This window comes from Vipera ursinii, assembly GCF_947247035.1.
Source record: "Vipera ursinii genome assembly, chromosome: 3".
NCBI lineage: Eukaryota > Metazoa > Chordata > Lepidosauria > Squamata > Viperidae > Vipera > Vipera ursinii.
This window is the reverse complement of record NC_139516.1, coordinates 123,328,974-123,349,952: the sequence shown is the minus strand read 5'-3', so window position 1 is coordinate 123,349,952 and position 20,979 is coordinate 123,328,974. Positions and strand designations below refer to the sequence as shown.

The window sequence follows — 20,979 nt, the reverse complement described above, 5'->3', positions numbered from 1 at the left end:
TACCATTTTGCCATAATTTAATCTGCTTTTACTATGAGATGTTGGAAGCAGAAACCTGGCAGAATAATGACATTTCTCAATCATAAAAGCCTGTTTTGCTTGCACTTTTGGGATTTCACCAGGCAGCGTTGTTACCTTTTCACCCTTATCTTTGCAGCAGTAATGTCTAATAGTATGGTGCATGATCTGAAATGAAAAGTTGTCAAGTAGCTCTGTGTCCTAGGATAAGTTCCATCAAGGTACAAAATGCATTTAGGAATGGATAAATACTAAAAGATTGGTTACATGATTCTTTCTGTCAGTGCCTTTTATTAACTGCTACTAATGAGACACAGTTGATGAGACACCTATTAGTCTGTTTGCATGCAGGTATCAGTAACAGCTCTCCTGACGTTAAAACATTCATGCTTCTGAACTCATTGTTCAAGAACCTTTTGTCTATCTTCCAGTTGAAAAATAACTAATCCCCCCTTTAGGCTCTTTGATATCAACACCTCCATTTAGATTCTGTGATCTCTATACACCACTTACAAAGGTGTCTCATATTTCACGAAACATATACTGTCATCCAGAAGACACTGCGTGATTAATTCATTCAGAATCACAGCCTTACCTCTTTGTATCCGTCTACTATTCCTGTATTACTCAAGATAAATTCCTGCTAACAAATACTGTGACTTCACAGATACTTCATTTCTGAAACAGATTCACGTGGTAGCAGCCTGTCCTTTTGTTTTGCCCAGCCACAGCTTTTCTCAAACTTCCAACCCCCTTACAAGTGATTTGACATCATAGTTTATTCAGATGGTCTCTTAGTAACCAAAGAACTCTGCAAACGCACCAACCTGGGGGTGGGTGGGAGATTAGTAGGAAGCACAAAGCAATCAAGCTGCCACTCAGCCGAACACTGGGCTTCACGGGGGAATGCAAGGAACCCAGGATGGGAAAGAACTGGAGGAAGAGGAAGAGTTGGAGGAACGGGAAGGTACCAATGAGGCACTAATAAGGAAACACCAGCTTCCACTCTCTGCACAGTCAGCCTTCAGCTACATCCCACCCCGACGTAAGGACCCTCCTGAACTTAGTTATTTTTACCAGGAGAGCAAGGTATGTCCAGAAATTATGTGCAATTAATTGGGAGGAGGTGTCAATGCATCCAAGACACACGTTATGATGGAAATACCTAGTAAAAGTCCTTGGGGATGAAGCATTGTTCAATCTTTCACACCCAGATAGCAAATTGCAATATAGGTAGTCCTCAACCATGATCACAAATGAGCCCAAAATCCACTTAAATGTTACGACCTTTCTTGCCACAGTTGTTAAGTGAATCATTTCAGTTGTTGATAACCTGGTTATTAAGTGAATCTGGCTTGTCAGAAGGTCACAAAAGGTGATCGCATGACCTCAGGACAAAGTAAATATGAATCAGTTGCCAAGCATCCAAATTCTGATCGCATGACCATGGGGACGCTCCAACAAATGTGTGAAAAACAGTCATAAGTCAATTTTTTCAGTGCCATTGTAACTTTTGAATGGTCACTGAATGTAAGTCAAGAACTATGCCATTTTTTAAGCATGTAGTCTATGGAAGTTACGGTACTTTTTACATTGGCACTGACTCTGGATCACTTGTTTGAATAATGATTGGTGAAGTCAGAGCAGTATGCTTGTAACTTTCTCCTCATTTGTGAGCAGTGTCTTGTATTGTGTTATACTGGCTAAGAATATAGATTATATTAATTTTGGAGCCAAGGCTCATATTCAACAACATGGCATGCTGACACTGGTACAACCCTACAGCTCAGCGGCTTTGGAAAATTCAGCAAAGATCACAAAGTTCTGTCTCCTAGATAGGAATAACTGTAGATTCTATGTTTATAAAAAAAGTTCAGCACCATATTTTTTTGGAGAAGAAAGCCTCATTAAAATTTCTCTCACTTACTGACAGCAATTATTTACGAAGATATGAAAACACACATTACTGTTCAACAATGAAAAATTAGTATATAGCAATACAGGTAGTCCTTAAGTTATGCCTGCAATTAAACCCAACATTTCTGTTGCTAAGTTTGCCCCGTTTTACAACTTTTCTTGCCACAGTTAAGTGAATCATTGCAGTTGTTAAGTTAGTAACACAGTTAAGTGAATCTGGCTTCCCCATTGACTTTCCTTGTCAGGTCGCAAAAGGGTATCACATGACCCCAATGCATTGCAATGGTCATAAATATGAGCCAGTTGCCTAGCGTTTGAATTATGATCGTGTGACCATGGGGATGCTGCAACAGTCGTGTGAAAAATGGTCATAAATCAATTTTTCAGTGCCATTGTAACTTTGGTTGCGAAATGAACTGTTGTAAGTCGACTACATGTACTAATATGCATGTTAGAACATTCCAAGGGAATTGATTCCATCACTGTGATGTGATCCCTGGTGATCCTGTTTCGACATTCAACTGACACAGCCTTTTTATTTTTAAGGCAGGAATTGTTGCCCTGTATGACTGCGTTTTCAAAAGGCCAACCGGCTACGATGCAAAGCTCCATCGGTGTGACAGAGAACACACAAAAAGCAGAGGACTTCATATTAATGACGAGGTGATTGTCGACGAGTCTCAGGGTGACGAAAATCACTACTCATTCTCCTTTCTGCTTACTCATGATAATGGCCAGGTTCTGGCTGCTGCCAATTACTGTATTCTACAAGCATGCAATGAAGTACTATAATTATTAGTTTGAAGCTAGGATCTTATGCAAATTTAAAATGAGAACCCCTAGGAAACAACGTGCTGAGGGTTATATGACACAACTCTCCTCAGCCTCCCTCAGCTAGGAAGATCGTTGGTTGAGTCATAGATGCACAAATTCACACATATTTGAGTGAATTAATAAAATGTATTAAAATTACTGAATTAAGCCTTATTTGGGAGTAAGGAGCATTTGGAAACAGTGCTATACATTTTGGAAGTAAATGTGGGTAACATTAGTATCTACTGTACATTTAAATCTAAATAATAGTATTTTGCACTTAAAGTAGGCTGAAGGGATGTTTCTCCCCAAGCCATTAGTATGATGCAAACAGAATTAAGATGTTGGGCTCATTCATTAAATAGATCATAATTTAAGAAATAAATTGCCTCCATCCCTGAAATATATGGAATTGAAATAGGCAAGCTATTATGTCTTCCCCTCAAGTTTCTATAAGCTTTACGAGGAATAATATTGCTGATGGAATGCTAGAAGTCAGTTGTGTATATTTAAAATAAATCTTCTGAAATGCTACACATGCTCGTTATTTTTGATGACAATCGCATTTTGCAGAAAAAAATGGCAATCCTTCCTTGAGGAAGTATTTAGTAACATAAATCTCAAAGTGCTTGTTTATATTAGACAATCTACAAAAAGTATGAGGCATTTTAAAGAGAAGTCCCTGTAAGGTGGAAGAAATTATACCCCCTATATAGCATTTTTCTTTTGGAAAGGATTGCAGGGGACTCTAGCTATTTTTAATGGATAAAGCTGAAGAGTGTAAAGCTGTGAGAGTTTTTTTACTTCTTTCTACTTCAGGAAACCAGAATGTATTTGGAAGATGTCATTTTGATTTGGGTGCAGGACATCTGCCATCATTGCCAGCAGCACTATACCAAGCAGCTTATCTAGTTTTCTCTTTATCTCTGTTGTGTTTTTATAGTCGGAAATCACATCTCAAAAATATTCTTACAGGAAAAGAAAAGGCCTATAGCTGTCTTGTCTTCTTCTGAATATGGGCGGCATATAAACAAACCGGTGGAAGAGCTAATCCGAGATCACGTGCGCATTAATCACGTACAGGCAGAGTTCTACAGAAAAAATGAAATAGCTTGCTTGATAGAAAAATGAGTCCAACTTAAGAATCTACTGTGATAGATACCTAACAGCAAGATCGTTTCAAATTCCTGTAGTGTCTTGCTTGGATTTATAGTTCAAATGTAACACTGAACATTGCAGTTCAATCTTTATTTATTGCTGAGGTTTCAGCTAATTTTGAAGCTATTTTTAGGGCCTTCAAGCATGATGATATTTGTGTGATCTCCAACTTATACTTGTACTAGTTTTCACCTCTCCATTTTTTTTCTCCTGGAAAAATTGTGCAAAGATTTCACCAGAAAAGTGGCTTGACATTCTTAACACACTAGAGTACCCATGTATTAATCTGAAAATAATCACCTCTGTCATTTCTTATGATTTACAGCTTCTATACTTTTAATTGTATCAAAGCTAAAGGACTTGGTAGTATGTATCATTGCTTAAACATGCTTTTTATTCCAATTTCATCTCTTCATTAATTTGAATGTTTTATAAGTGTGCTTGGAATGCTTAATTAAGGAGATCACCATTAAAAGAAAAAAAATATTGAGAAAAATATTTATCAACCTGCTTATACACAAGGATGCACATGTAAGTATTCATATATGAGCTGTGCATCAGAAATAAAGGTCAATTACCGTAATAGATGGGCAACTTCGTAACAATGAATTTTCAATGCTGAGTACAAACATTAAAGCTTGACATTAATCACACTTCTTGAAGTTGAACAGTTTTATTTTGATTGCTGATGTAAGCCACATTTAATCTGTATTTCCTATCAGCCCAGAAGGGAAGCTTCTTCACAGAACAGTCTTTAGGAGAAGGGGGAAGTGCCAATTTTAATCAGGCGAACAGAGGAGTAAAAATAAGCTTGAAGTCAGTGGCCCCTATAAAAACCTTTCTCACGGTAGACTATTGTTGTTTTTACTTGGTGGTAAGCCACCTAGAAAAAGGGACGCGGTGGATCAGTGGGTTAGGACGCTGAGCTTGTCGATCAGAAGGTTGGCAGTTTGGCGGGTCGAATCCTGAGTGCCGCGTAACAGTGAGCACCTGTTACTCGTCCCAGCTTCTGCCAACCTAGCAGTTCAAAAGCACGTAAAAATGCAAGTAGAAAAATAGGGACCACTGTGGTGGGAAGGTAACAGCGTTCTGTGCGCCTTTGGCGTCTAGTCATGCCGGCCACATGACCATGGAGACGTCCTCGGACAAGCGCTGGCTCTTTGGCTTTGAAACGGAGATGAGCACCGGCCCCTAGAGTTGGAAACGACTAGCACGCATGTGAGGGGGAACCTTTACCTTAAGCCACCTAGAATCAGTTTTTGGTGAAATGGGAAGCATATCAATTTAATAAACAACAATACTTAACAATGTACATAACATATACACATACGTACATAAAATACACATACATACACAAATTCCATACATACCTAAAACATAAATGCACTCAAGTTGTATGTTTATTGTCACATCTAGTCTGACTCCTGAGTATACATGTACAAGCAGCCTTTAAAAACTAAACAGAAAAAAACCCTAAAACCATTAAACCATTCCTACATTTTCCAGGTCACACCATATACTACCAGAGGAAAATGCAACTATTTTTCAGTTTAACATGATATTAAGTCAATCACATAAGAAAAAAATAAACTTAGGTGCATTTGCACTTTGTTAACATCGAGAGACCAAACTATATAATAGGATAAAAACACTGGGTTTATTTAAATCTTAATTTCCCAAACGCAAAATTGACACTAGCCTCTTCATATATACATTTATTTGGATTCAGCTTTATTTTCATGGAAGCTATAAAAGTTAGGAAATACTTTCTTGCGTAGGTATTCCAGTACATCATTTTTGTTGTCCAGTGGGTTAAACTCAAAAAATGGGATCTGGAATGTAAAGAAATGCAGGAAACATTATTCAAATAATTCTGCAGAGATTAAAAGAGCAGAACAATTTTATCCTAAATTTACTTTTCTAAAAAGGACATGAACAGGCCTATCATAAAAGGACATCTGAGACCTTTTCATTGAGCCCTTTCCTCACCTGATTAAAAAAAAAGTCCTTGTCCCTGTCCTGTTTCAATATCCTTTGCTAGCTATTAATGCAAGAATGGCTCCAGGCACACAGCACAACAGGAATGTGACAGCAATAGGTCCTTGAGGGACCACAACTGGGGATTTCACTAAGTGCTAAGACAAAATCCAACTATACTCACTGGGAAGAGTTCAGCTAAGGCAGGGGTGTCAAACTCAATTTCATTGAGGGCCGCATCAGCATTGCGGTTGCCCTCAGGGGGCTGGGTGGGTGAGCCCAGGGTAGGCGTGGCCTACTGGGTGGGCGTGGCTAGAGTGGGCATGGCCTACTGGGTGGGCGTGGCCAGCTCTACATTGTTGGCATCAAGGGTGCCTATGGGGGCCTGGGCAGGAGTGGGACAGATCTGGGGGTCTCTGGCAGAAGGAGGGTCTCTGGGCCAGGGCCAAGGCAGTGGGGGCCATTCCCTCACTGTTTCCAGGATGGCTTTGTGGGCCGCATGAAACCACTTCGCGGGCCGGATCCGGCCCCCGGGCCTTGTGTTTGACATGTCTGAGCTAAGGATTACTGGCATAGTTTAAAGTGAAACACTCAATTTAAATGAAGACAATCCTAAAGGCAGTCTCAAATTGGGGAAAAGAAAGATTCTTGACTGAAATTTTGAAAAGTTATTTCTGGTCAATTGAAGGTGGTACTGACGAACTGGACGTTCCAGTGATTCAATTCAACATAATGGCAATAATTTATGTACTAGTATTAAGGGCTCGATAGTGAAATAGTGCTTTGAGACGTACCCTTTTTTATTTAATTTGTATACTGCCTTTTACAAATGGGCGATGAACATATCCATCTCACCTTCCTCCTCCTATTTTCCCCACAGTTCTGTGAGGTGAGTTGGGCTGAGAGAGTGACCGGCCCAAGGTCACCAGGCTGGCTTTCATAGGTAAGCCAGGACTTGAACTTACGCTCTCTTGCTTCCTAGCCTCGTGCTCATAGTTCACTCTTTAGCTATGAGACCAAGAACAATAGAGTTTAGATCGACCCTCAGAAGAAACGCTTCTCTGAACAAAGCACCAATATGGATCGCCAAATACAGTTAAATATTTGAAGAAAGATGTCCTTCCTATCTCTTGACATGTAACAGTATTATTGAATTTACCTGTACAACCACATAACCAATGAGCTTCAGGTGTCTTTGCTTAATGGATTCTTTTCCAAGAAGATTGTGACTATCAGCACAAAATCTCTTTTCATCATCAATGCACAGAGCTATTCTGTAAAATCAAAATATTGTTCACTGCTTCAGATTCAAAATGTCAGTGCAGACTCTTCCAACTCAGAGCCCTTCAACAGTGTTAGATTACAACTCATTTCTGACCACCAGAGAGAATAATGAGACATATATTGCAACACATCTGAAGGGAAACATGTTGGGGGAAAAAACTACTTTTTTTAAGCGAATGCCATCACCATTAAGTGAGCGAATGGTTTGTTATGGGCTATTTTTGCCTGTTTTAGGCAAACCTACCATAAAACATGCTCACATGACTGCAGCATGCCGCAAATGGCTATAAATGCAGCCTGGCTGGTGAGTGCCCAAAATATGGTCACATGACTGCAGGGAGGCGGGGCATGATAACTTTGAAACCAGGTTGTAAGTACCCATAAGGAGGTTTGTTGTAACTTCAAATGGTCGCTAAGTGACTGGTCTTAAATTGAGGATTATCTATAGTCTGCTAGAACAGATGAAGAATCTTCCTATTCAATATTTCATTTCAATACAGTTCTGACAGACCACTACAATAAAGCATAATCAATTAACTCATTTAGATATGCAACGTGACCAAGTCAGTCTATTTTATATGACATAGTCAATATTGTCACTGAACCTTGTAGTAACAGCATTTACTTATATCTAAGATATACAAAACTATGCAATAATCTTATGTCTACAAATAAATACAAGTCCTTGTGCTTCTTTCTGCATAAATACAACGGGGGGGGGGGGGAATTATTTGATCCAACTGCTGATTTTATAGGTTTGCCCACTGACAAAAAAATGATCCGTCTATAATTTTAATGGTAGGTTTATTTTAACATTAAGAGATAGAATAACAACAAAAACATCCAGAAAAGCGCATTTCAAAAAAGTTGTAAATTGATTTGCTTTTTAATGAGTGAAATAAGTATTTGACCCCTTCACAAAACATGACTTAGTACTTGGTGGCAAAACCCTTGTTGGCAATCATAGAGGTCAGACATTTCTTGTAGTTGGCCACCAGGTTTGCACACATCTCAGGAGAGATTTTGTCCCACTCCTCTTTGCAGATCCTCTTCAAGTAATTAAGGTTTCAGCTGACATTTGACAGCTCGAACCTTCAGCTCCCCACATAGCTTTTTCTATGGGATTAAGGTCTGGAGACTGGCTAGGCTACTCCAGGACCCTAATGTACTTCTTCTTGAGCCACTCCTTTATTACCTTGACAGTGTGTTTTGGGTCATTGCCATGCTGGAATACCCATCCACGACACATTTTCAATGCCCCGGCTGAGGGAAGGAGCTTCTCACCCAAGATTTGACAGTACATGGCTCCGTCTATCTTCCCTTTGATGCAGTGAAGTTGTCCTGTCCCCTTAGCAGAAAAACACTCCCAAAGCATAATGTTTCCACCTCCATGTTTGACGGTGGGGCAGGTGTTGTTGGGGTCATAGGCAGTATTCCTTCTCCTCCAAACACAGCGAGTTTAGTTGATGTCAAAGAGCTTGATTTTGGTCTCATCCGACCATAACACTTTCACCCAGTTCTCCTCTGAATCATTCAGATGTTCATTGGCAAACTTCAGATGGGCCTGAACCTGTGCTTTCTTGAGCAGGAAGACCTTGTGGGTGCTGCAGGATTTCAGTCCTTCATGGCGTAGCGTGTTACCAATTGTTTTCTTGGTGACTATAATCCCTGCTGCCTTGAAATCTTGACAAGAACCTCCCATGTAGTTCTGGACTGATTCCTCACCATTCTCATGATCACTGAAATTCCACGAGGTGAGATCTTGCATGGAGCCCCAGACCGAGAGAGATTGACAATTATTCTGTGTTTCTTCCACTTGCAAATAATCGCACCAACTGTTGTCACCTTCTCACCAAGTTGCTTGGTGTTATAGTTTATAGTTTATTATATTTGTATACCGCCCTTCTCCCGAAGGACTCAGGGCGGTGAACAGGGCACATATAAAATACAAGGTACAAAAGTTAAAAGAGAATTAAATACAAAGCCCGAGCTAAAACAATAATAATGTAAAAAACCACAATAAAAAACCCCAACACATCCCCCATCAGGCCAGGCTGGCTTGTTCAAATAAATAGGTCTTCAGATCGCGTCGGAAGGAGCGAAGGTCAGGCGCCGTCCGGAGCTCCACCGGCAGTTGGTTCCATAATGCCGGAGCGCCCACAGAGAAGGCTCTCCCCCTGGGTGCCACCAGTCGGCATTCCCTGACTGGAGGCACCCTGAGGAGGCCCTCTCTGTGGGAACGCACAGGGCGGAGGGAAGTTGACGCCGGCAGCAGGTGATCCCCGAGGTACTCCGGACCCATGCCATGTAGGGCCTTGAAAACCATTACCAAAACCTTGAATCTCACTCGGAAGACAACTGGCAACCAATGCAGCTCGCGGAGCAGAGGTGTAACATGGGAGTATCGGGAGGCTCCCAACACAACTCTCGCGGTTGCATTCTGTACCAGTTGGAGCCTCCGAGTGGTCCTCAAGGGAAGCCCCATGTAGAGAGCGTTGCAGTAGTCCAAACGAGAGGTCACGAGCGCATGAGTGACCGTACACAGGGCATCCCGGTCTAGATAGGGCCGCAACTGGCGCACCAGGCGAACCTGGTAACCCATTCCAGCTCTTTGGTTTTGGCCAGGGTGGAGAGTTTGGAATCTGATTTGATTGACTGATTGATTGCTTCTGTGGACAAGTGTCTTTTATACGGGTAACAAGATGAGATTAGGAGCACTCCCTTTAAGAAGGTGGTCCTAATCTCAGCTCGGTACCTGTATAAAAGACACCTGGGAGCCAGAAATCTTGCTGATTGATAGGGGATGAAATATTTATTTCACTCATTAAAATGCAAATCAATTTATAACTTTTTTGAAATGCGTTTTTCTGGATTTTTTTGTTGTTATTCTCTCTCTTACTGTTAAAATAAACCTACCATTAAAATTATAGATCGATCATTTCTTTGTTAGTGGGCAAACATACAAAATCAGTAGGGGATCAAATAATCACCCCACCCCACCCCCGTATGTATAACAAAAAGTTGGTCAACTCCCTTCACCCTGATACACACTTGAGAGAACTGTACATCAAGCAGTTCCAAGAAAAGCCAAGTTAGTATTATGAACATAAACAGGAGCCTAGACTGATGAATAGAAAGACTGTGGGTTTTCATTGGTCTATATGGCTATTCTGCAAACTGAAAGTAGTTTGCTAAGCAAAGCAAATCCATGGACTTTTTTGGACTAGAAGCATCTGCCATAGAAATAAGGTGTGATCAGGGATTCTTTCTTTCTGATGGATTTACACACTGCTAGCTTCTTTAGGAATTGCAACAGTATGGAAAGGGAAGGGGCAAAAATGTAGCAAAAACACTAGCTTGACTTGAACACTGAAAAATATGCGGTGATTTTTCACGTATTAAGCAAGACCAAAAAGATTTTGAACTCTTGAGTACAATATGGATGATATTCTACAAATGTTAGCACATGTATAATGCTCTGCTTCTTCTATCACAATCAGTACCAACCCCTTAGGAAAAAGTGGAATAAACTTTTCAAACAGAACACCTAAACCTAGATGCTAAATGCTAGAAATATTTTTTACTTTTGTATGAGAAAAGAAAAACCGAAAAAGTTTCTTCAGGTTTGCCAACTCATTTTTGAAAACAATAACCGACAGTCCAATTTTCCTTACCTTTCATATACCTCATCATGTGCGCTGACTGGTAGTACAAATCCTTCTTCATTGAGCTTAATCTCAATATCTTATATAGAACAAACACAAAGAAAATAGCATTCCTCGCAGATATCTTTTTGCTTATTTCATTCATTTTCATAATTGAATATATTTATTTTTAATCAATGTGCAACACTGATAACCGAGGAAACGGGCAGTCTTACTGTTTGTGAAGTACATTTTACTTGGCTAGAAACAAACACAGCTGTTGTTGAAAAATCTTAAGAATTCTAAGAGAATACGAAAATTCCTTGCAGATGAGAGTGGCTGAAAAAAGGAGGGGGTAGAAGGCTTCAAAGAAAATGTCTAATGCCCTTGCACCAATGAGAAGATGCACTGTTTCACTTTCTATCCCCACTATTATGTCCCCACCTCCACTCAGCCAATTAATTGCACAGAGGACGTTCTGAAGGTATAGTTTGCAGAGAGTTTACACTGAATGAACGTGAACTTCTAGGATCATAGTTTACACAATTTCAGAGCTATGTATGAATATTCCATGCAAATACTCTAACGGACAAATTCCAACAATATGAGACAGAAAATCATGAGGCAAATCACACCAATGGAAACTATTGCCCAAGTCCAAAACAAATCTCTGCAATCATCTAGAGGCCTAGTAGAACTCACAGACCTTTCAAAAGTTAATACCGAAGTATAATTTTTAATGTGACTGCTAGAGATTAACCTTATCCTACCCGTTACTCCTTGGAATATGGCCATTCCACCTGTTCAATCCTGAAAAAAAGGTGCACCTATCTGAAAATCAACACAGTTATCTGAAAAGTAAACACAGTTTGCTCACCTATAGTGTAGTGATATGGTGTCAGAACATTATAGGCAAAATATTTTTGGCTCCCTAAGAGGTCAATCATGCCAGCCTTCACTCTGTTGAAAAGATGAAGATCAACTTTGGATTCTAATGACTCACATCTAGTGTAAAAGGACTTGACTTGGTTGTCTAAGAGGAGCCTGGGATTCTGTAAAGACAAAAGATTAAAATTTTAACCAATTTTATGCCAAGTTGCTTCCTGCCGGTTAACAAAAAAAGAGAGTAAATATGCAATTAAGTTTTTAAAAAATGCACTAGTGAACTGACAAAATAACAAGGCATATAATGCTGGAAGAATAATGACAAATAAGGAGAAGAAGCCATAGCAGAGAAACTACCACACTGGAAAATCTATAAAGTAGTACTAGGGACGCGGTGGCTCAGTGGGTTAGGATGCTGAGCTTGTCGATCAGAAGGTCGGCAGTTTGGCGGGTTGAATACCAAGTGCCGCGTAGCAGAGTGAGCGCCTGTTACTCGTCCCAGCTTCTGCCAACCTAGCAGTTCGAAAGCACGTAAAAATGGAAGTAGAAAAATAGGGACCACTACGGTGGGAAGGTAACAGCGTTGCGTGCGCCTTTGGCATCTAGTCATGCCGGCCACATGACCACGGAGACATCCTCAGACAAGCACTGGTTCTTCAGCTTTGAAACGGAGATGAGCACCAGCCCCTAGAGTCGGAAACGACTAGCACAAATGTGCGGGAGAACCTTTACCTTTTACCTAGTACGATTAGGCTCTTAGGGACGCGGTGGCTCAGTGGGTTAGGACGCTGAGCTTGTTGATCAGAAGGTCAGCAGTTTGGCGGGTCAAATCCCGAGTGCCGCGTAACAGAGTGAGCGGCTGTTACTCGTCCCAGCTTCTGCCAACCTAGCAGTTCGAAAGCACGTAAAAATGCAAGTAGAAAAATAGGGACCACTACGGTGGGAAGGTAACAGCGTTCCGTGCGCCTTTGGCGTCTAGTCATGCCGGCCACATGACCACGGAGACGTCCTCGGACAAGCGCTGGCTCTTTGGCTTTGAAACGGAGATGAGCACCGGCCCCTAGAGTCGGAAACGACTAGCATGCATGTGCGGGGGAACCTTTACCTTTACCTTTATTAGGCTCTTATTTTTCTCTCCAGTTAGTACAGAGCAACATAACTGATTTTCCAGATGCAGATGTCATGCCCTGGAATGTTTCGTTTGGCTTCTTGCTCCAGCATAAAATGGGAGCAGAAGTTTCCTCCACTGGTATAAGTCTATATGAACACCGTTCAACCTGTATATCTTATGGCCAAAACCCTGTAGGACTACGGCCTAAAATGCCAGCAAAATTATTACTGCTGATATGGAAGATTACCAACAAGCAACATTAGTATATTTGGCCATTAGTATTATGAAACATTTATTCATCTGAGTAAAAATGTACAGATGCTGGCATTTGCTTAAATATCAACATTAATTACCATCATTAATATCATACCTTATAGTATGGACACTCCAGTTGAACGGTTAAAAACAGCTGAGTCAACTGAGAAAGAACCTTCGATCTGGAACTTTCAGCTAAGATGCAAACAAACCAGACAGATGCATCATCACACAGCAACTTAAAGTTGATTGCTCAGCTTTCATTTATTTACTAGTGTATATATGCCACTCCAACCCCAAAAGATTCTGGAGTGGTTTACATTCCCTTTCAGAGTAAAAAAAAAGTTAAATCATTATTCTCATCATTAAATAACATAAAAGTTATGAGTTGTCTAAGGCCAAAGAAAAGCAAACATTATAAAAAATGCTTTAAGGGAGGGGGCACTCATAACAAGTCCATTCCAAAGACACTCTGGAATAGCCACATTTTGATGGTTGTTTGAAAAATCAACACAAGCCAGTCTAAGCTCGGGGCAGGGGGATAATATTCCAAAGATGCCATAATTGTGAAGAGAAATCCCTGTGATTCCCGAAGATAACATTCCCTAGAACAGAGCTCCCCAACGTTTCTGGCTTTGTGGAAACCGCTGCTCACCCGCTGATCGTGCAAGTGAGGATATATGTGAGCGCATGTGCACTCGCCGGCCATTTTTATGGCCTAGTTGCAAACCTCTCATAGCCCACTAGTGGGCAGCAACCCACAGGTTGGGGACCCCTGCCGTAGAAGGAAGGATCTGAAGAGAGCTTACCCTTCCAGACCTTACTAAACAGACAGGGCCCACTGGTAGGGATCCTGTACAAAGTTTTAAAGAAAACAATCAGCACCTTGATTACTACCCAGAAGGAAAATGATAATCAATACAGCTCTGAAAATAGAGGCATTATAAAGAACCTACAGTAGTGTTTAAAAGTTTGTGAACTTTTTTGTGAGTTTTCAATATTTATGCGTAAATATGACCTAAAACATGATCTACACACGTTCTAAAACTACATAAAAGCCAATTAAATAAGCAAATCAAAAGCATTATATTTGTTCATTCACTTATTGAAAAAAATGATGCAAAGCTACATGTGTGGCAAAATTATTATTCCAGGTGGTTCTCAATTTATGTTTACAATTGGGACCAGAATTTCCTTTGCTAAGGTGGTTATTAAATGAGTCATGCTCCATTTTATGATCTTTTTTTGACACAGTTGTTAAAATAACCATGAGGTCGTTAAGCAAATCCAGCTTCTCTCGTTGCCTTTGCTTGTCAGAAGCTGGTTGGCAATATTGCAAAGGGAGATCATACAACCCTGGGATGCTGTAATCATCGAAAACACATACCAGTTGCCAGGCACCTGAATTTAACTGTGGGGATGCTGTGACAGTCATAAGTGCAAGGATCGGTCACATTTTTCAGTGTCACAGTAATTTCAAATAGCTGCTAAACAAATGGCATAACCTGTATTGCTTTTATATTATTACACACTGGTATTTATGGCACGAATACCTCCAAACACCTAGTTGTCCCCTGCCACCTTGTGTGGCGTCCAAATGGCCATGTCATGGTCATTACTGCCTATCAGAAAAACAAACTTAGAAGATAAGGAATTTGAGCTATCTAACTCAGCTTTTGGCAAGCTGGATGAGGCAAATGGGGATGAGCCAGACAGATGCCAAAATTTCAACCATATTTGGTTTGTTCTGTAAATGCTACTATGTCTTATAAGATGCGCAAGGTATTTTAAGACCACTCAGGCAGCTGAATGCCTTAATAATCTTCATTTAAGGAGTGCATATGGCTCCTACAAATTATTTGAAAACAACTGTTAGTAAGAGGATCATTATAACAGAAATTATAAAGTTTACTTGCTTACCTTGCAATTCCTGCAGAAAAAAGGGGCTGAACAGTTTTCCCATAAAATTTAGTGGATAGCATTTAATGAGAATGCATGAATGAAGAAGGTTCAGAAGCTCACAAGGCTCAAACTCAGAAAGTCGCATGCTAACAAACCTTTCAACCTGTCGGAAAAAAGATGGAGCAGACGGAGGCAAATAGTTGAGCTTCCCAAATGGAACAACCTGCTCAACAATCTGAGAAACAGTGAAATTATCAGCACTGTAGACAAAGGTTTCTGCCACTGCGTCGAATATGGGTTTGGAAAGAATGCATAGTGTACTGCAGTACTGCATGATTTTGGAAATTGTGTTGGGATGCATCACAAAGGCAAACTTAGTAACATGCTTTTCTAGTGCCTCTGTGAAACACTGGTCAGAGCATCTGAAATGAATGAATGCTTCCAGCACATTTATCATTTCATCATCTGTAAAGTATGGGATATAACATGATGCATGCTTACAAAGTTTTATTATCAATTTATTGACTTGGGTTTCATCAAAAACAACCAGAGCACTTAACACTGCACTTGTCTGTTTTGGAGTGAACTGGCAACCTTCTGCCTCTGCAAAACTGTTCATTTTGCTTAACAAGTTCTGGAACAGGTTCATTTTCCTACCTACATACAGCTGCAGAGTTCTGTATACCAGGACCATTTCTTCAACCTTCCAGTCCTCAACATTTGTACTCTGAATTTGATTCATAATTTGTTCCAACATAGCATGTTCTGGTCTTCCAAGATTAAATAAACTTTCTCCAAGAATACACAAATTTTTTATAGTCATTTGTCCCTTATCAAGACGTTGCTGGCTCTCTGACACCAAACAAACCATCAGGGCACTGCAAGGATCCACATGCAACTTTGTCAAGGCATTTAGAGAATTTACAAGAGCAGAGTCAGACAAAAGTGTAGATTCTTTTTCCAGCTGCAAGCAAAGTGATTTGAAGATATCGTTTTCCATCAGCAACTCGGGCCTTTTCATTAAGCTGTCCTGTAGCTGGACTTCACCCAATCGCTGAAAGATAGCTGCTACCATGATGTCAGATAAATTTTCCAATGAACTCACAAATTTGAAAATATCTTTGTATGAAGACCATTGGTTTAATTCTTTCAAAAATATCTGTTCACCTACTATCTTGCTATTAGATTTTAAACTGTTATTGGCCTCTCCAAGATGTTGCATTGTTTCCACAACAGGGCTAGTATGATTTTTTAGTTTCACCTGGTAGTTTCTACAAGAAGTGCACCGGCACCCTCTTTGGTTTTCCAATATAGAAGAGTCAAAGTAGCAGATTGCGAACTGCCTCATTTTCTGATAGAAATGGCTGAAGGCTCTGCTTCCAGTTAGCAATTGTCTGCATGCTTGTACATTCGAAACATATAGATGGAAAGATCTGAAAACCACAAAAGCCATCTTAGCTTAGCTGCTGACATTGCCTGAAAATAAAAGAAAAAGTTACTAGAGAGATTGCCTTTTTAAACTGTTTGAAATAATAGAAAAGAGACAGTGCAGAGTTAACATCAATGTCTCAACTCTGTGTAAATATGAAACGACCAGAATATGAAACTGTTAACTAATGAATTCAGCTCAGAAAAATACCTTAAACATTTAATATCTGTAAATATATATTTGAAAGTATTACGATTACGAATAAGGCTAAGTATCATTATAAATAAATAAATAAATATAAATAAGTGAAGTTCTGAAGCTGGAATAAGTAGCTGGATCTGCTGTGTCCAGCAGCCAAGAGAGAAATTTCAATCCTGATGCTTGTCGGTATTGCGATAGTAAAAAAACAAAACAAAAGACCATACCCAGTTATGCAAAATGCAATACTCTGCAAATGTAAATTGTGTATATTTTTGCAAACATCAAATGCAAGATTCAAGACTTTTTATGTGAAATGTGACTATGTGAGCTTCTTCCTACTCCTCGGCCAATGCATTCTTCTCCGGTCCTCAAGGTAGGAGGAAAGTGGTAAACGGCTATCGCCAGAGTGGTCCTTTTATTGGGCCTGAGAAAAAGGAGATCAGCAAAGCTGCTGCTCTCCGACAACAACAAATAATAAAGCATAACAATAACCCATAGCAGAGGTCTTCAAACTCGGCCCTTTTATGACTCATGGACTTCAACTCCCAGAATTCCTCAGCCAGTGTGCCTGGCTGAGGAATTCTGGGAGTTGAAGTCCATGAGTCATAAAAGGGCCGAGTTTGAAGACCCCTGACCCATAGAAACCAGAAGTGGGTTAAGGAAAAGAGCTTCCGCCCAGGCCTGAGCGAGAAAGCAAAAATATTCAAGTCAAAGAGAGTCGCACGAGCCCAAGGGAGCCAGGAAAGCTGACACTCTCAAAATCTACCCGGCCTATTTTTACTAGCAGCCGTAATCGCAGACCCACCGGCCAGAGAACCGCAGTTCCCAAACGTAAGAACAGCGCCCACCCAGTGCAAGCGGCACGGAACTGCTCCCCCAAGGGTTACAAGAGGCCACTTAAGAGGGACTTAAGCAAAAAAGCGGAGCGGGAGAGAGCGCAGCCGAGCTGAGCTGAGCGCTCCGCAGTTCTCAGATGGGCTACAGCGCCATCCCGGGAGCTCCACGTGCAGGTCATCCCTTACCTTCTTCCTCAGCGCTTTCAAGGTTCCACTTCTGGTTAAGCGCGGCGACCAATCGGATCCCGGTTTTTCATTTTGTGCCCACCCTCCTAGCGTCACTGATTGGCTACAAAGTCGCAGAGCCCACTTCAACGTGACCCTGATTTGCTTTTGCACGCTTCGTGGAGATAGAAATGTACAGAGGAATATATAATAATATATATAAGTGTTGAGGCATTTTGTCAAACCGATGAGTTTTGATTTCCAATCCTATCATTCACCAGCAAAATCAACCGGGATATATATATGCCCTGCACTCCCGGTTGATTTTGCTGGTGAATGATAGGATTGGAAATCAAAACTCATCGGTTTGACAAAATGCCTCAACACTTCAAACAGTGGTAAATGATAGGATTGGAAATCAAAACTCATCGGTTTGACACAATGCCTCAACACTTCAAACAGTGGCGCTCGTGACAGATTATCATTAGTTTCCATCTCAGCATCCCCGGCTACCTCAAGCCAAGACGACCCAGCCCCTCCTGCTGCGCACATCAACGAGGCGTGCTTTTTTTTTCCTGAACATTTTGCAAAACAACTGACGCTACCATCTGGGAATATAAACTGTTCCACCGTTTGCATTGCGAAAAACTGCGCGGGATGAGAAGTTCCTTAGGCAGGCCCCCTATGGCATTTCCCTGGAAGCTAGAAAAAGAAGGAAAGAGAAAGACGGTCGCCTCTTTATAGATTTGAACATTCATCTACTTTCTTTATTAAAAAAAAATGTACCCACCCCTTCATGACGACTGACAGAGACAGGGTTAGGAAAGTGCCCCAGGCGGACGGAGGGGGAATCAGCCTGTTCTGGAAGGATTCCTGGAGAGCCGGCGCTCCACTGTTGGTTTCCTTCGAGGCCAAGCGCTGGAAAAGACCGCTGGTCCCGTTTCGTGCTCTTTCCGGTGGGTCCCCTTCTGACCCAGCCGGATTGCTCTCTCCGACCCTGTGCCAGCGAGGATCCGACTCCTGTAGTAGCGCAAAACTGGGCGGTGCTGCGCGGCGCGCGTGTGATCGGAGGCTCTTGTAACCTTCTCGTGTAGAAGAGCAGCTGCGGCTCTGCTTAAAGGAGAGGTATTTTTCTAGAGTTGGAAACGACTAGCACGCATGTGCGGGGGAACCTTTACCTTTTTTTCCTGGTGCCCAGGGACGATTTACCTTTTTATACCCGGAAAAGACAAGACAGGTTTCCAGGGTGGAATTTGCCTGTCGGGGAAGATCCGTCAGGGTCTGGCCGGGGAGCTCCCGTCCAAGAGTCCACCTGCAGGGACTCCCACTCACTCCCCAGTTCAGGGGTAGGCAACCTCGGCTCTTTTCTGACTCAGGAATTCTGGGAGTTGAAGTCCATGAGTCATAAAAGAGCCGAGTTTGCCTACCCCTGCTGCCCCAGTTTTTATTTTCGAAGAACCGAGCAAAGTTGTTTTGTAATGTGATTGCTATTTTTAATTTTCTGCGTTGTTACTTGTAAAGTAAGCCGTTCAGAGCCTTCGGAACCGGAGAGGAATGTAAGGGAAACATACAAATGCAGTGGCAGCTTCCACTGGTGCAAAACGTGGCATGATGCTTCATTAGAGGTTCATGTTAAAAAAAAAAACTTGCCCTCGATCAGTACTGTTCCTTGTACAATTTATAAAGCCCTCGATGGCTTGAGGCCTGTTTGAGACCTACGCACCTTCTTTCTTGCTTGTTTTCAGGGATATGTTTTATTGGTCACGTGGGAATGTGCTTGGTTCCCCATTATCTTTTTTGGCAGTAGCAGCCAAGGTGCCTCTCTTCTGTCAGGCCTTTAGTTGCCCCTTTTTAACACTAGTTTTTATTTTTGTTTTTTATTTTATCTGCGTTAACTGTTTTGAATAGAAGACTGGAATGCTAATAAATGTAGATGTTATGCATTAAGAATTTTCACCCAGTGTATTTTCCTGCAAAACTAAAGAAATATGACCAAAAACAGGTTGGCGGACAAAAGGGGTTGTGTCTGTTATTAGAAGTAACATATTTTTCATATGTTACATATTTTTCTTTTCCTGCCACCCTCAGTTAAACCTTGAAAAATGTGTTGTGAAAGAAATAGAAGATTTCTGCTGCTTTATGCAAGTCAGAAAGGACAGGCAAAAGCCATAGCTGAAGAAATATGCCAGGAGGCAAAGGAACATGGATTTGAAGCCGATATTCACTGCATCAGTGAATCAGAGCAGGTGAGACTGTAATAATAAAAGCCATTTTTGATAAAATAAAATAAGCATTGAATAATTTGCCGTTTCTCTTCTACTCTTTTATCTGAATATTTAAATGATTCCTTAGAAATCTTATCTGTCAAAAAGCATGACTTGCTTTTTTCTGTTCAGTTGAAATGAAATAAACTATTGTATTGTCAGTTGTTTATATAGACCTGTACAAGTTTATCTTTTTTTCAAACAGAAAAGGAACTGGAGAAGGAGAAATAAAATAGCAAGGATATTTTTTAAAATGCATGAATATGTATTTCAGCTTCTTCCTCAGAATATGTTAGAAAGTCGAGATTAAAGTTAGAAAGGCAGTGACTAGATTTCGATCTCATTTCTTTCTAATCCAGAAATAGTATATTGTGCTGAATACTAGTCCTCGACTTACAACAATTCATTTAGTGACCATTCAAAGTTGCAATGGCACTGGAAAAAGTGACTTATGACCATTTTTCACATTTACAACTTTTGTAGCAAGCCCGGTGATCACGTGGTCAAAATTCAGATGCTTGGCAACTGGTTCATACTTACGACCATTACTGTGTCCCAAGGTCATGTGATCCTCTTTTGCAACTTTTTGGCAAGCAAAATCAGTGGGGAAGCCAGTTTCACTTAACAACTGTGTTACTAACTTATCAACTATAGTGATTCACTTAACAACTGTGGTCGTAACAAAGGTCGTAAAATGGGACAAAACTCACTTAATGTCTCAACAACATAAATTATGGTCATAAGTCAAGGACTACCCATATAGCCTATGTAAAGTATTGTCTTGGATATCTAATAACTAGAAATGATTAAACTGTGCAAGTATGCCTGTATCTTGTAGCAGAATCTCCATTGATCTAGTGGCTGATCTAATCACACCTAGAGACATTCATATTATTAGCAAGTGCCCGGTGCTAAAATCTTGCTTAGCTTTAACTGGGGACTTTTTCAGCCAGGGTCTTTGAAAGCAGAAGGGCTTTGCCCTCTGTGTTGGGCAAAGTCCCTCTGCCAAAGCAGCTCTCTTGCTCTCAAAGAAACCAGCTGGAAAAAGCCTTCCTGTCCTTCAGGGACGCGGTGGCTCATAGGGACGCGGTGGCTCAGTGGGTTAGGACGCTGAGCTTGT

At 40.9% G+C, this 20,979-nt stretch overlaps 3 protein-coding genes across 8 annotated transcripts in view; 2 read left to right on the top strand and 1 right to left on the bottom strand.

The window, feature by feature from the left end:
- Nucleotides 1-924: 924 nt before the first annotated feature.
- Nucleotides 925-3,879, top strand: CFAP90 (cilia and flagella associated protein 90; the record flags this gene model as incomplete). The annotated part of the gene is made up of 3 exons (XM_083358604.1): nt 925-1,107; nt 2,482-2,598; nt 3,724-3,879. The coding sequence occupies 3 exons, from the start codon at nt 925-927 to the stop codon at nt 3,877-3,879; spliced, it is 456 nt and encodes a 151-aa protein (XP_083214730.1).
- Nucleotides 3,880-4,572: 693 nt separating this feature from the next.
- Nucleotides 4,573-18,573, bottom strand: FASTKD3 (FAST kinase domains 3). 2 transcript variants are annotated; one of them, XM_083360635.1, is made up of 7 exons: nt 18,386-18,573; nt 14,983-16,440; nt 13,178-13,257; nt 11,689-11,863; nt 10,842-10,911; nt 7,043-7,157; nt 4,573-5,738 (listed from the first exon to the last, which is right to left on the bottom strand). In XM_083360635.1, exons 2-7 carry the CDS (start codon nt 16,415-16,417, stop codon nt 5,622-5,624), a joined length of 1,992 nt encoding a protein of 663 aa, XP_083216761.1. In that variant the 5' UTR covers nt 16,418-16,440; nt 18,386-18,573; the 3' UTR covers nt 4,573-5,621. The 2 variants fall into 2 exon arrangements, with proteins under 2 accessions (XP_083216761.1, XP_083216762.1); XM_083360636.1 differs by lacking the exon at nt 18,386-18,573 and adding an exon at nt 17,400-17,611.
- The window catches only part of MTRR (5-methyltetrahydrofolate-homocysteine methyltransferase reductase), a 29,146-nt gene continuing 26,506 nt past the window's right edge, over nt 18,340-20,979 (top strand). For 2 of the 5 annotated variants that reach the window (XM_083360634.1, XM_083360630.1), the window contains exons 1-2: nt 18,485-18,720; nt 19,684-19,841. In XM_083360634.1, the coding sequence (XP_083216760.1) occupies nt 19,698-19,841 (144 nt within the window). In that variant the 5' untranslated portion in view covers nt 18,485-18,720; nt 19,684-19,697. Of the gene's footprint in view, nt 18,721-19,046; nt 19,842-20,979 lie in introns of those variants that run through there. The other 3 variants (XM_083360632.1, XM_083360633.1, XM_083360631.1) reach the window with 3 other exon arrangements.

Coding starts and splice junctions, on each gene's coding strand:
- FASTKD3 (XM_083360635.1), bottom strand. CDS start 16,417: ATGGCTTTTGTGGTTTTCAGATCTTTCCATCTATATGTTTCGAATGTA. Junction 11,864..13,177: donor TGGAGTGTCCATACTATAAG/GTATGATATTAA, acceptor TTGTCTTTACAG/AATCCCAGGCTCCTCTTAGA. Junction 5,739..7,042: donor TTGGTTATGTGGTTGTACAG/GTAAATTCAATA, acceptor TTTACATTCCAG/ATCCCATTTTTTGAGTTTAA.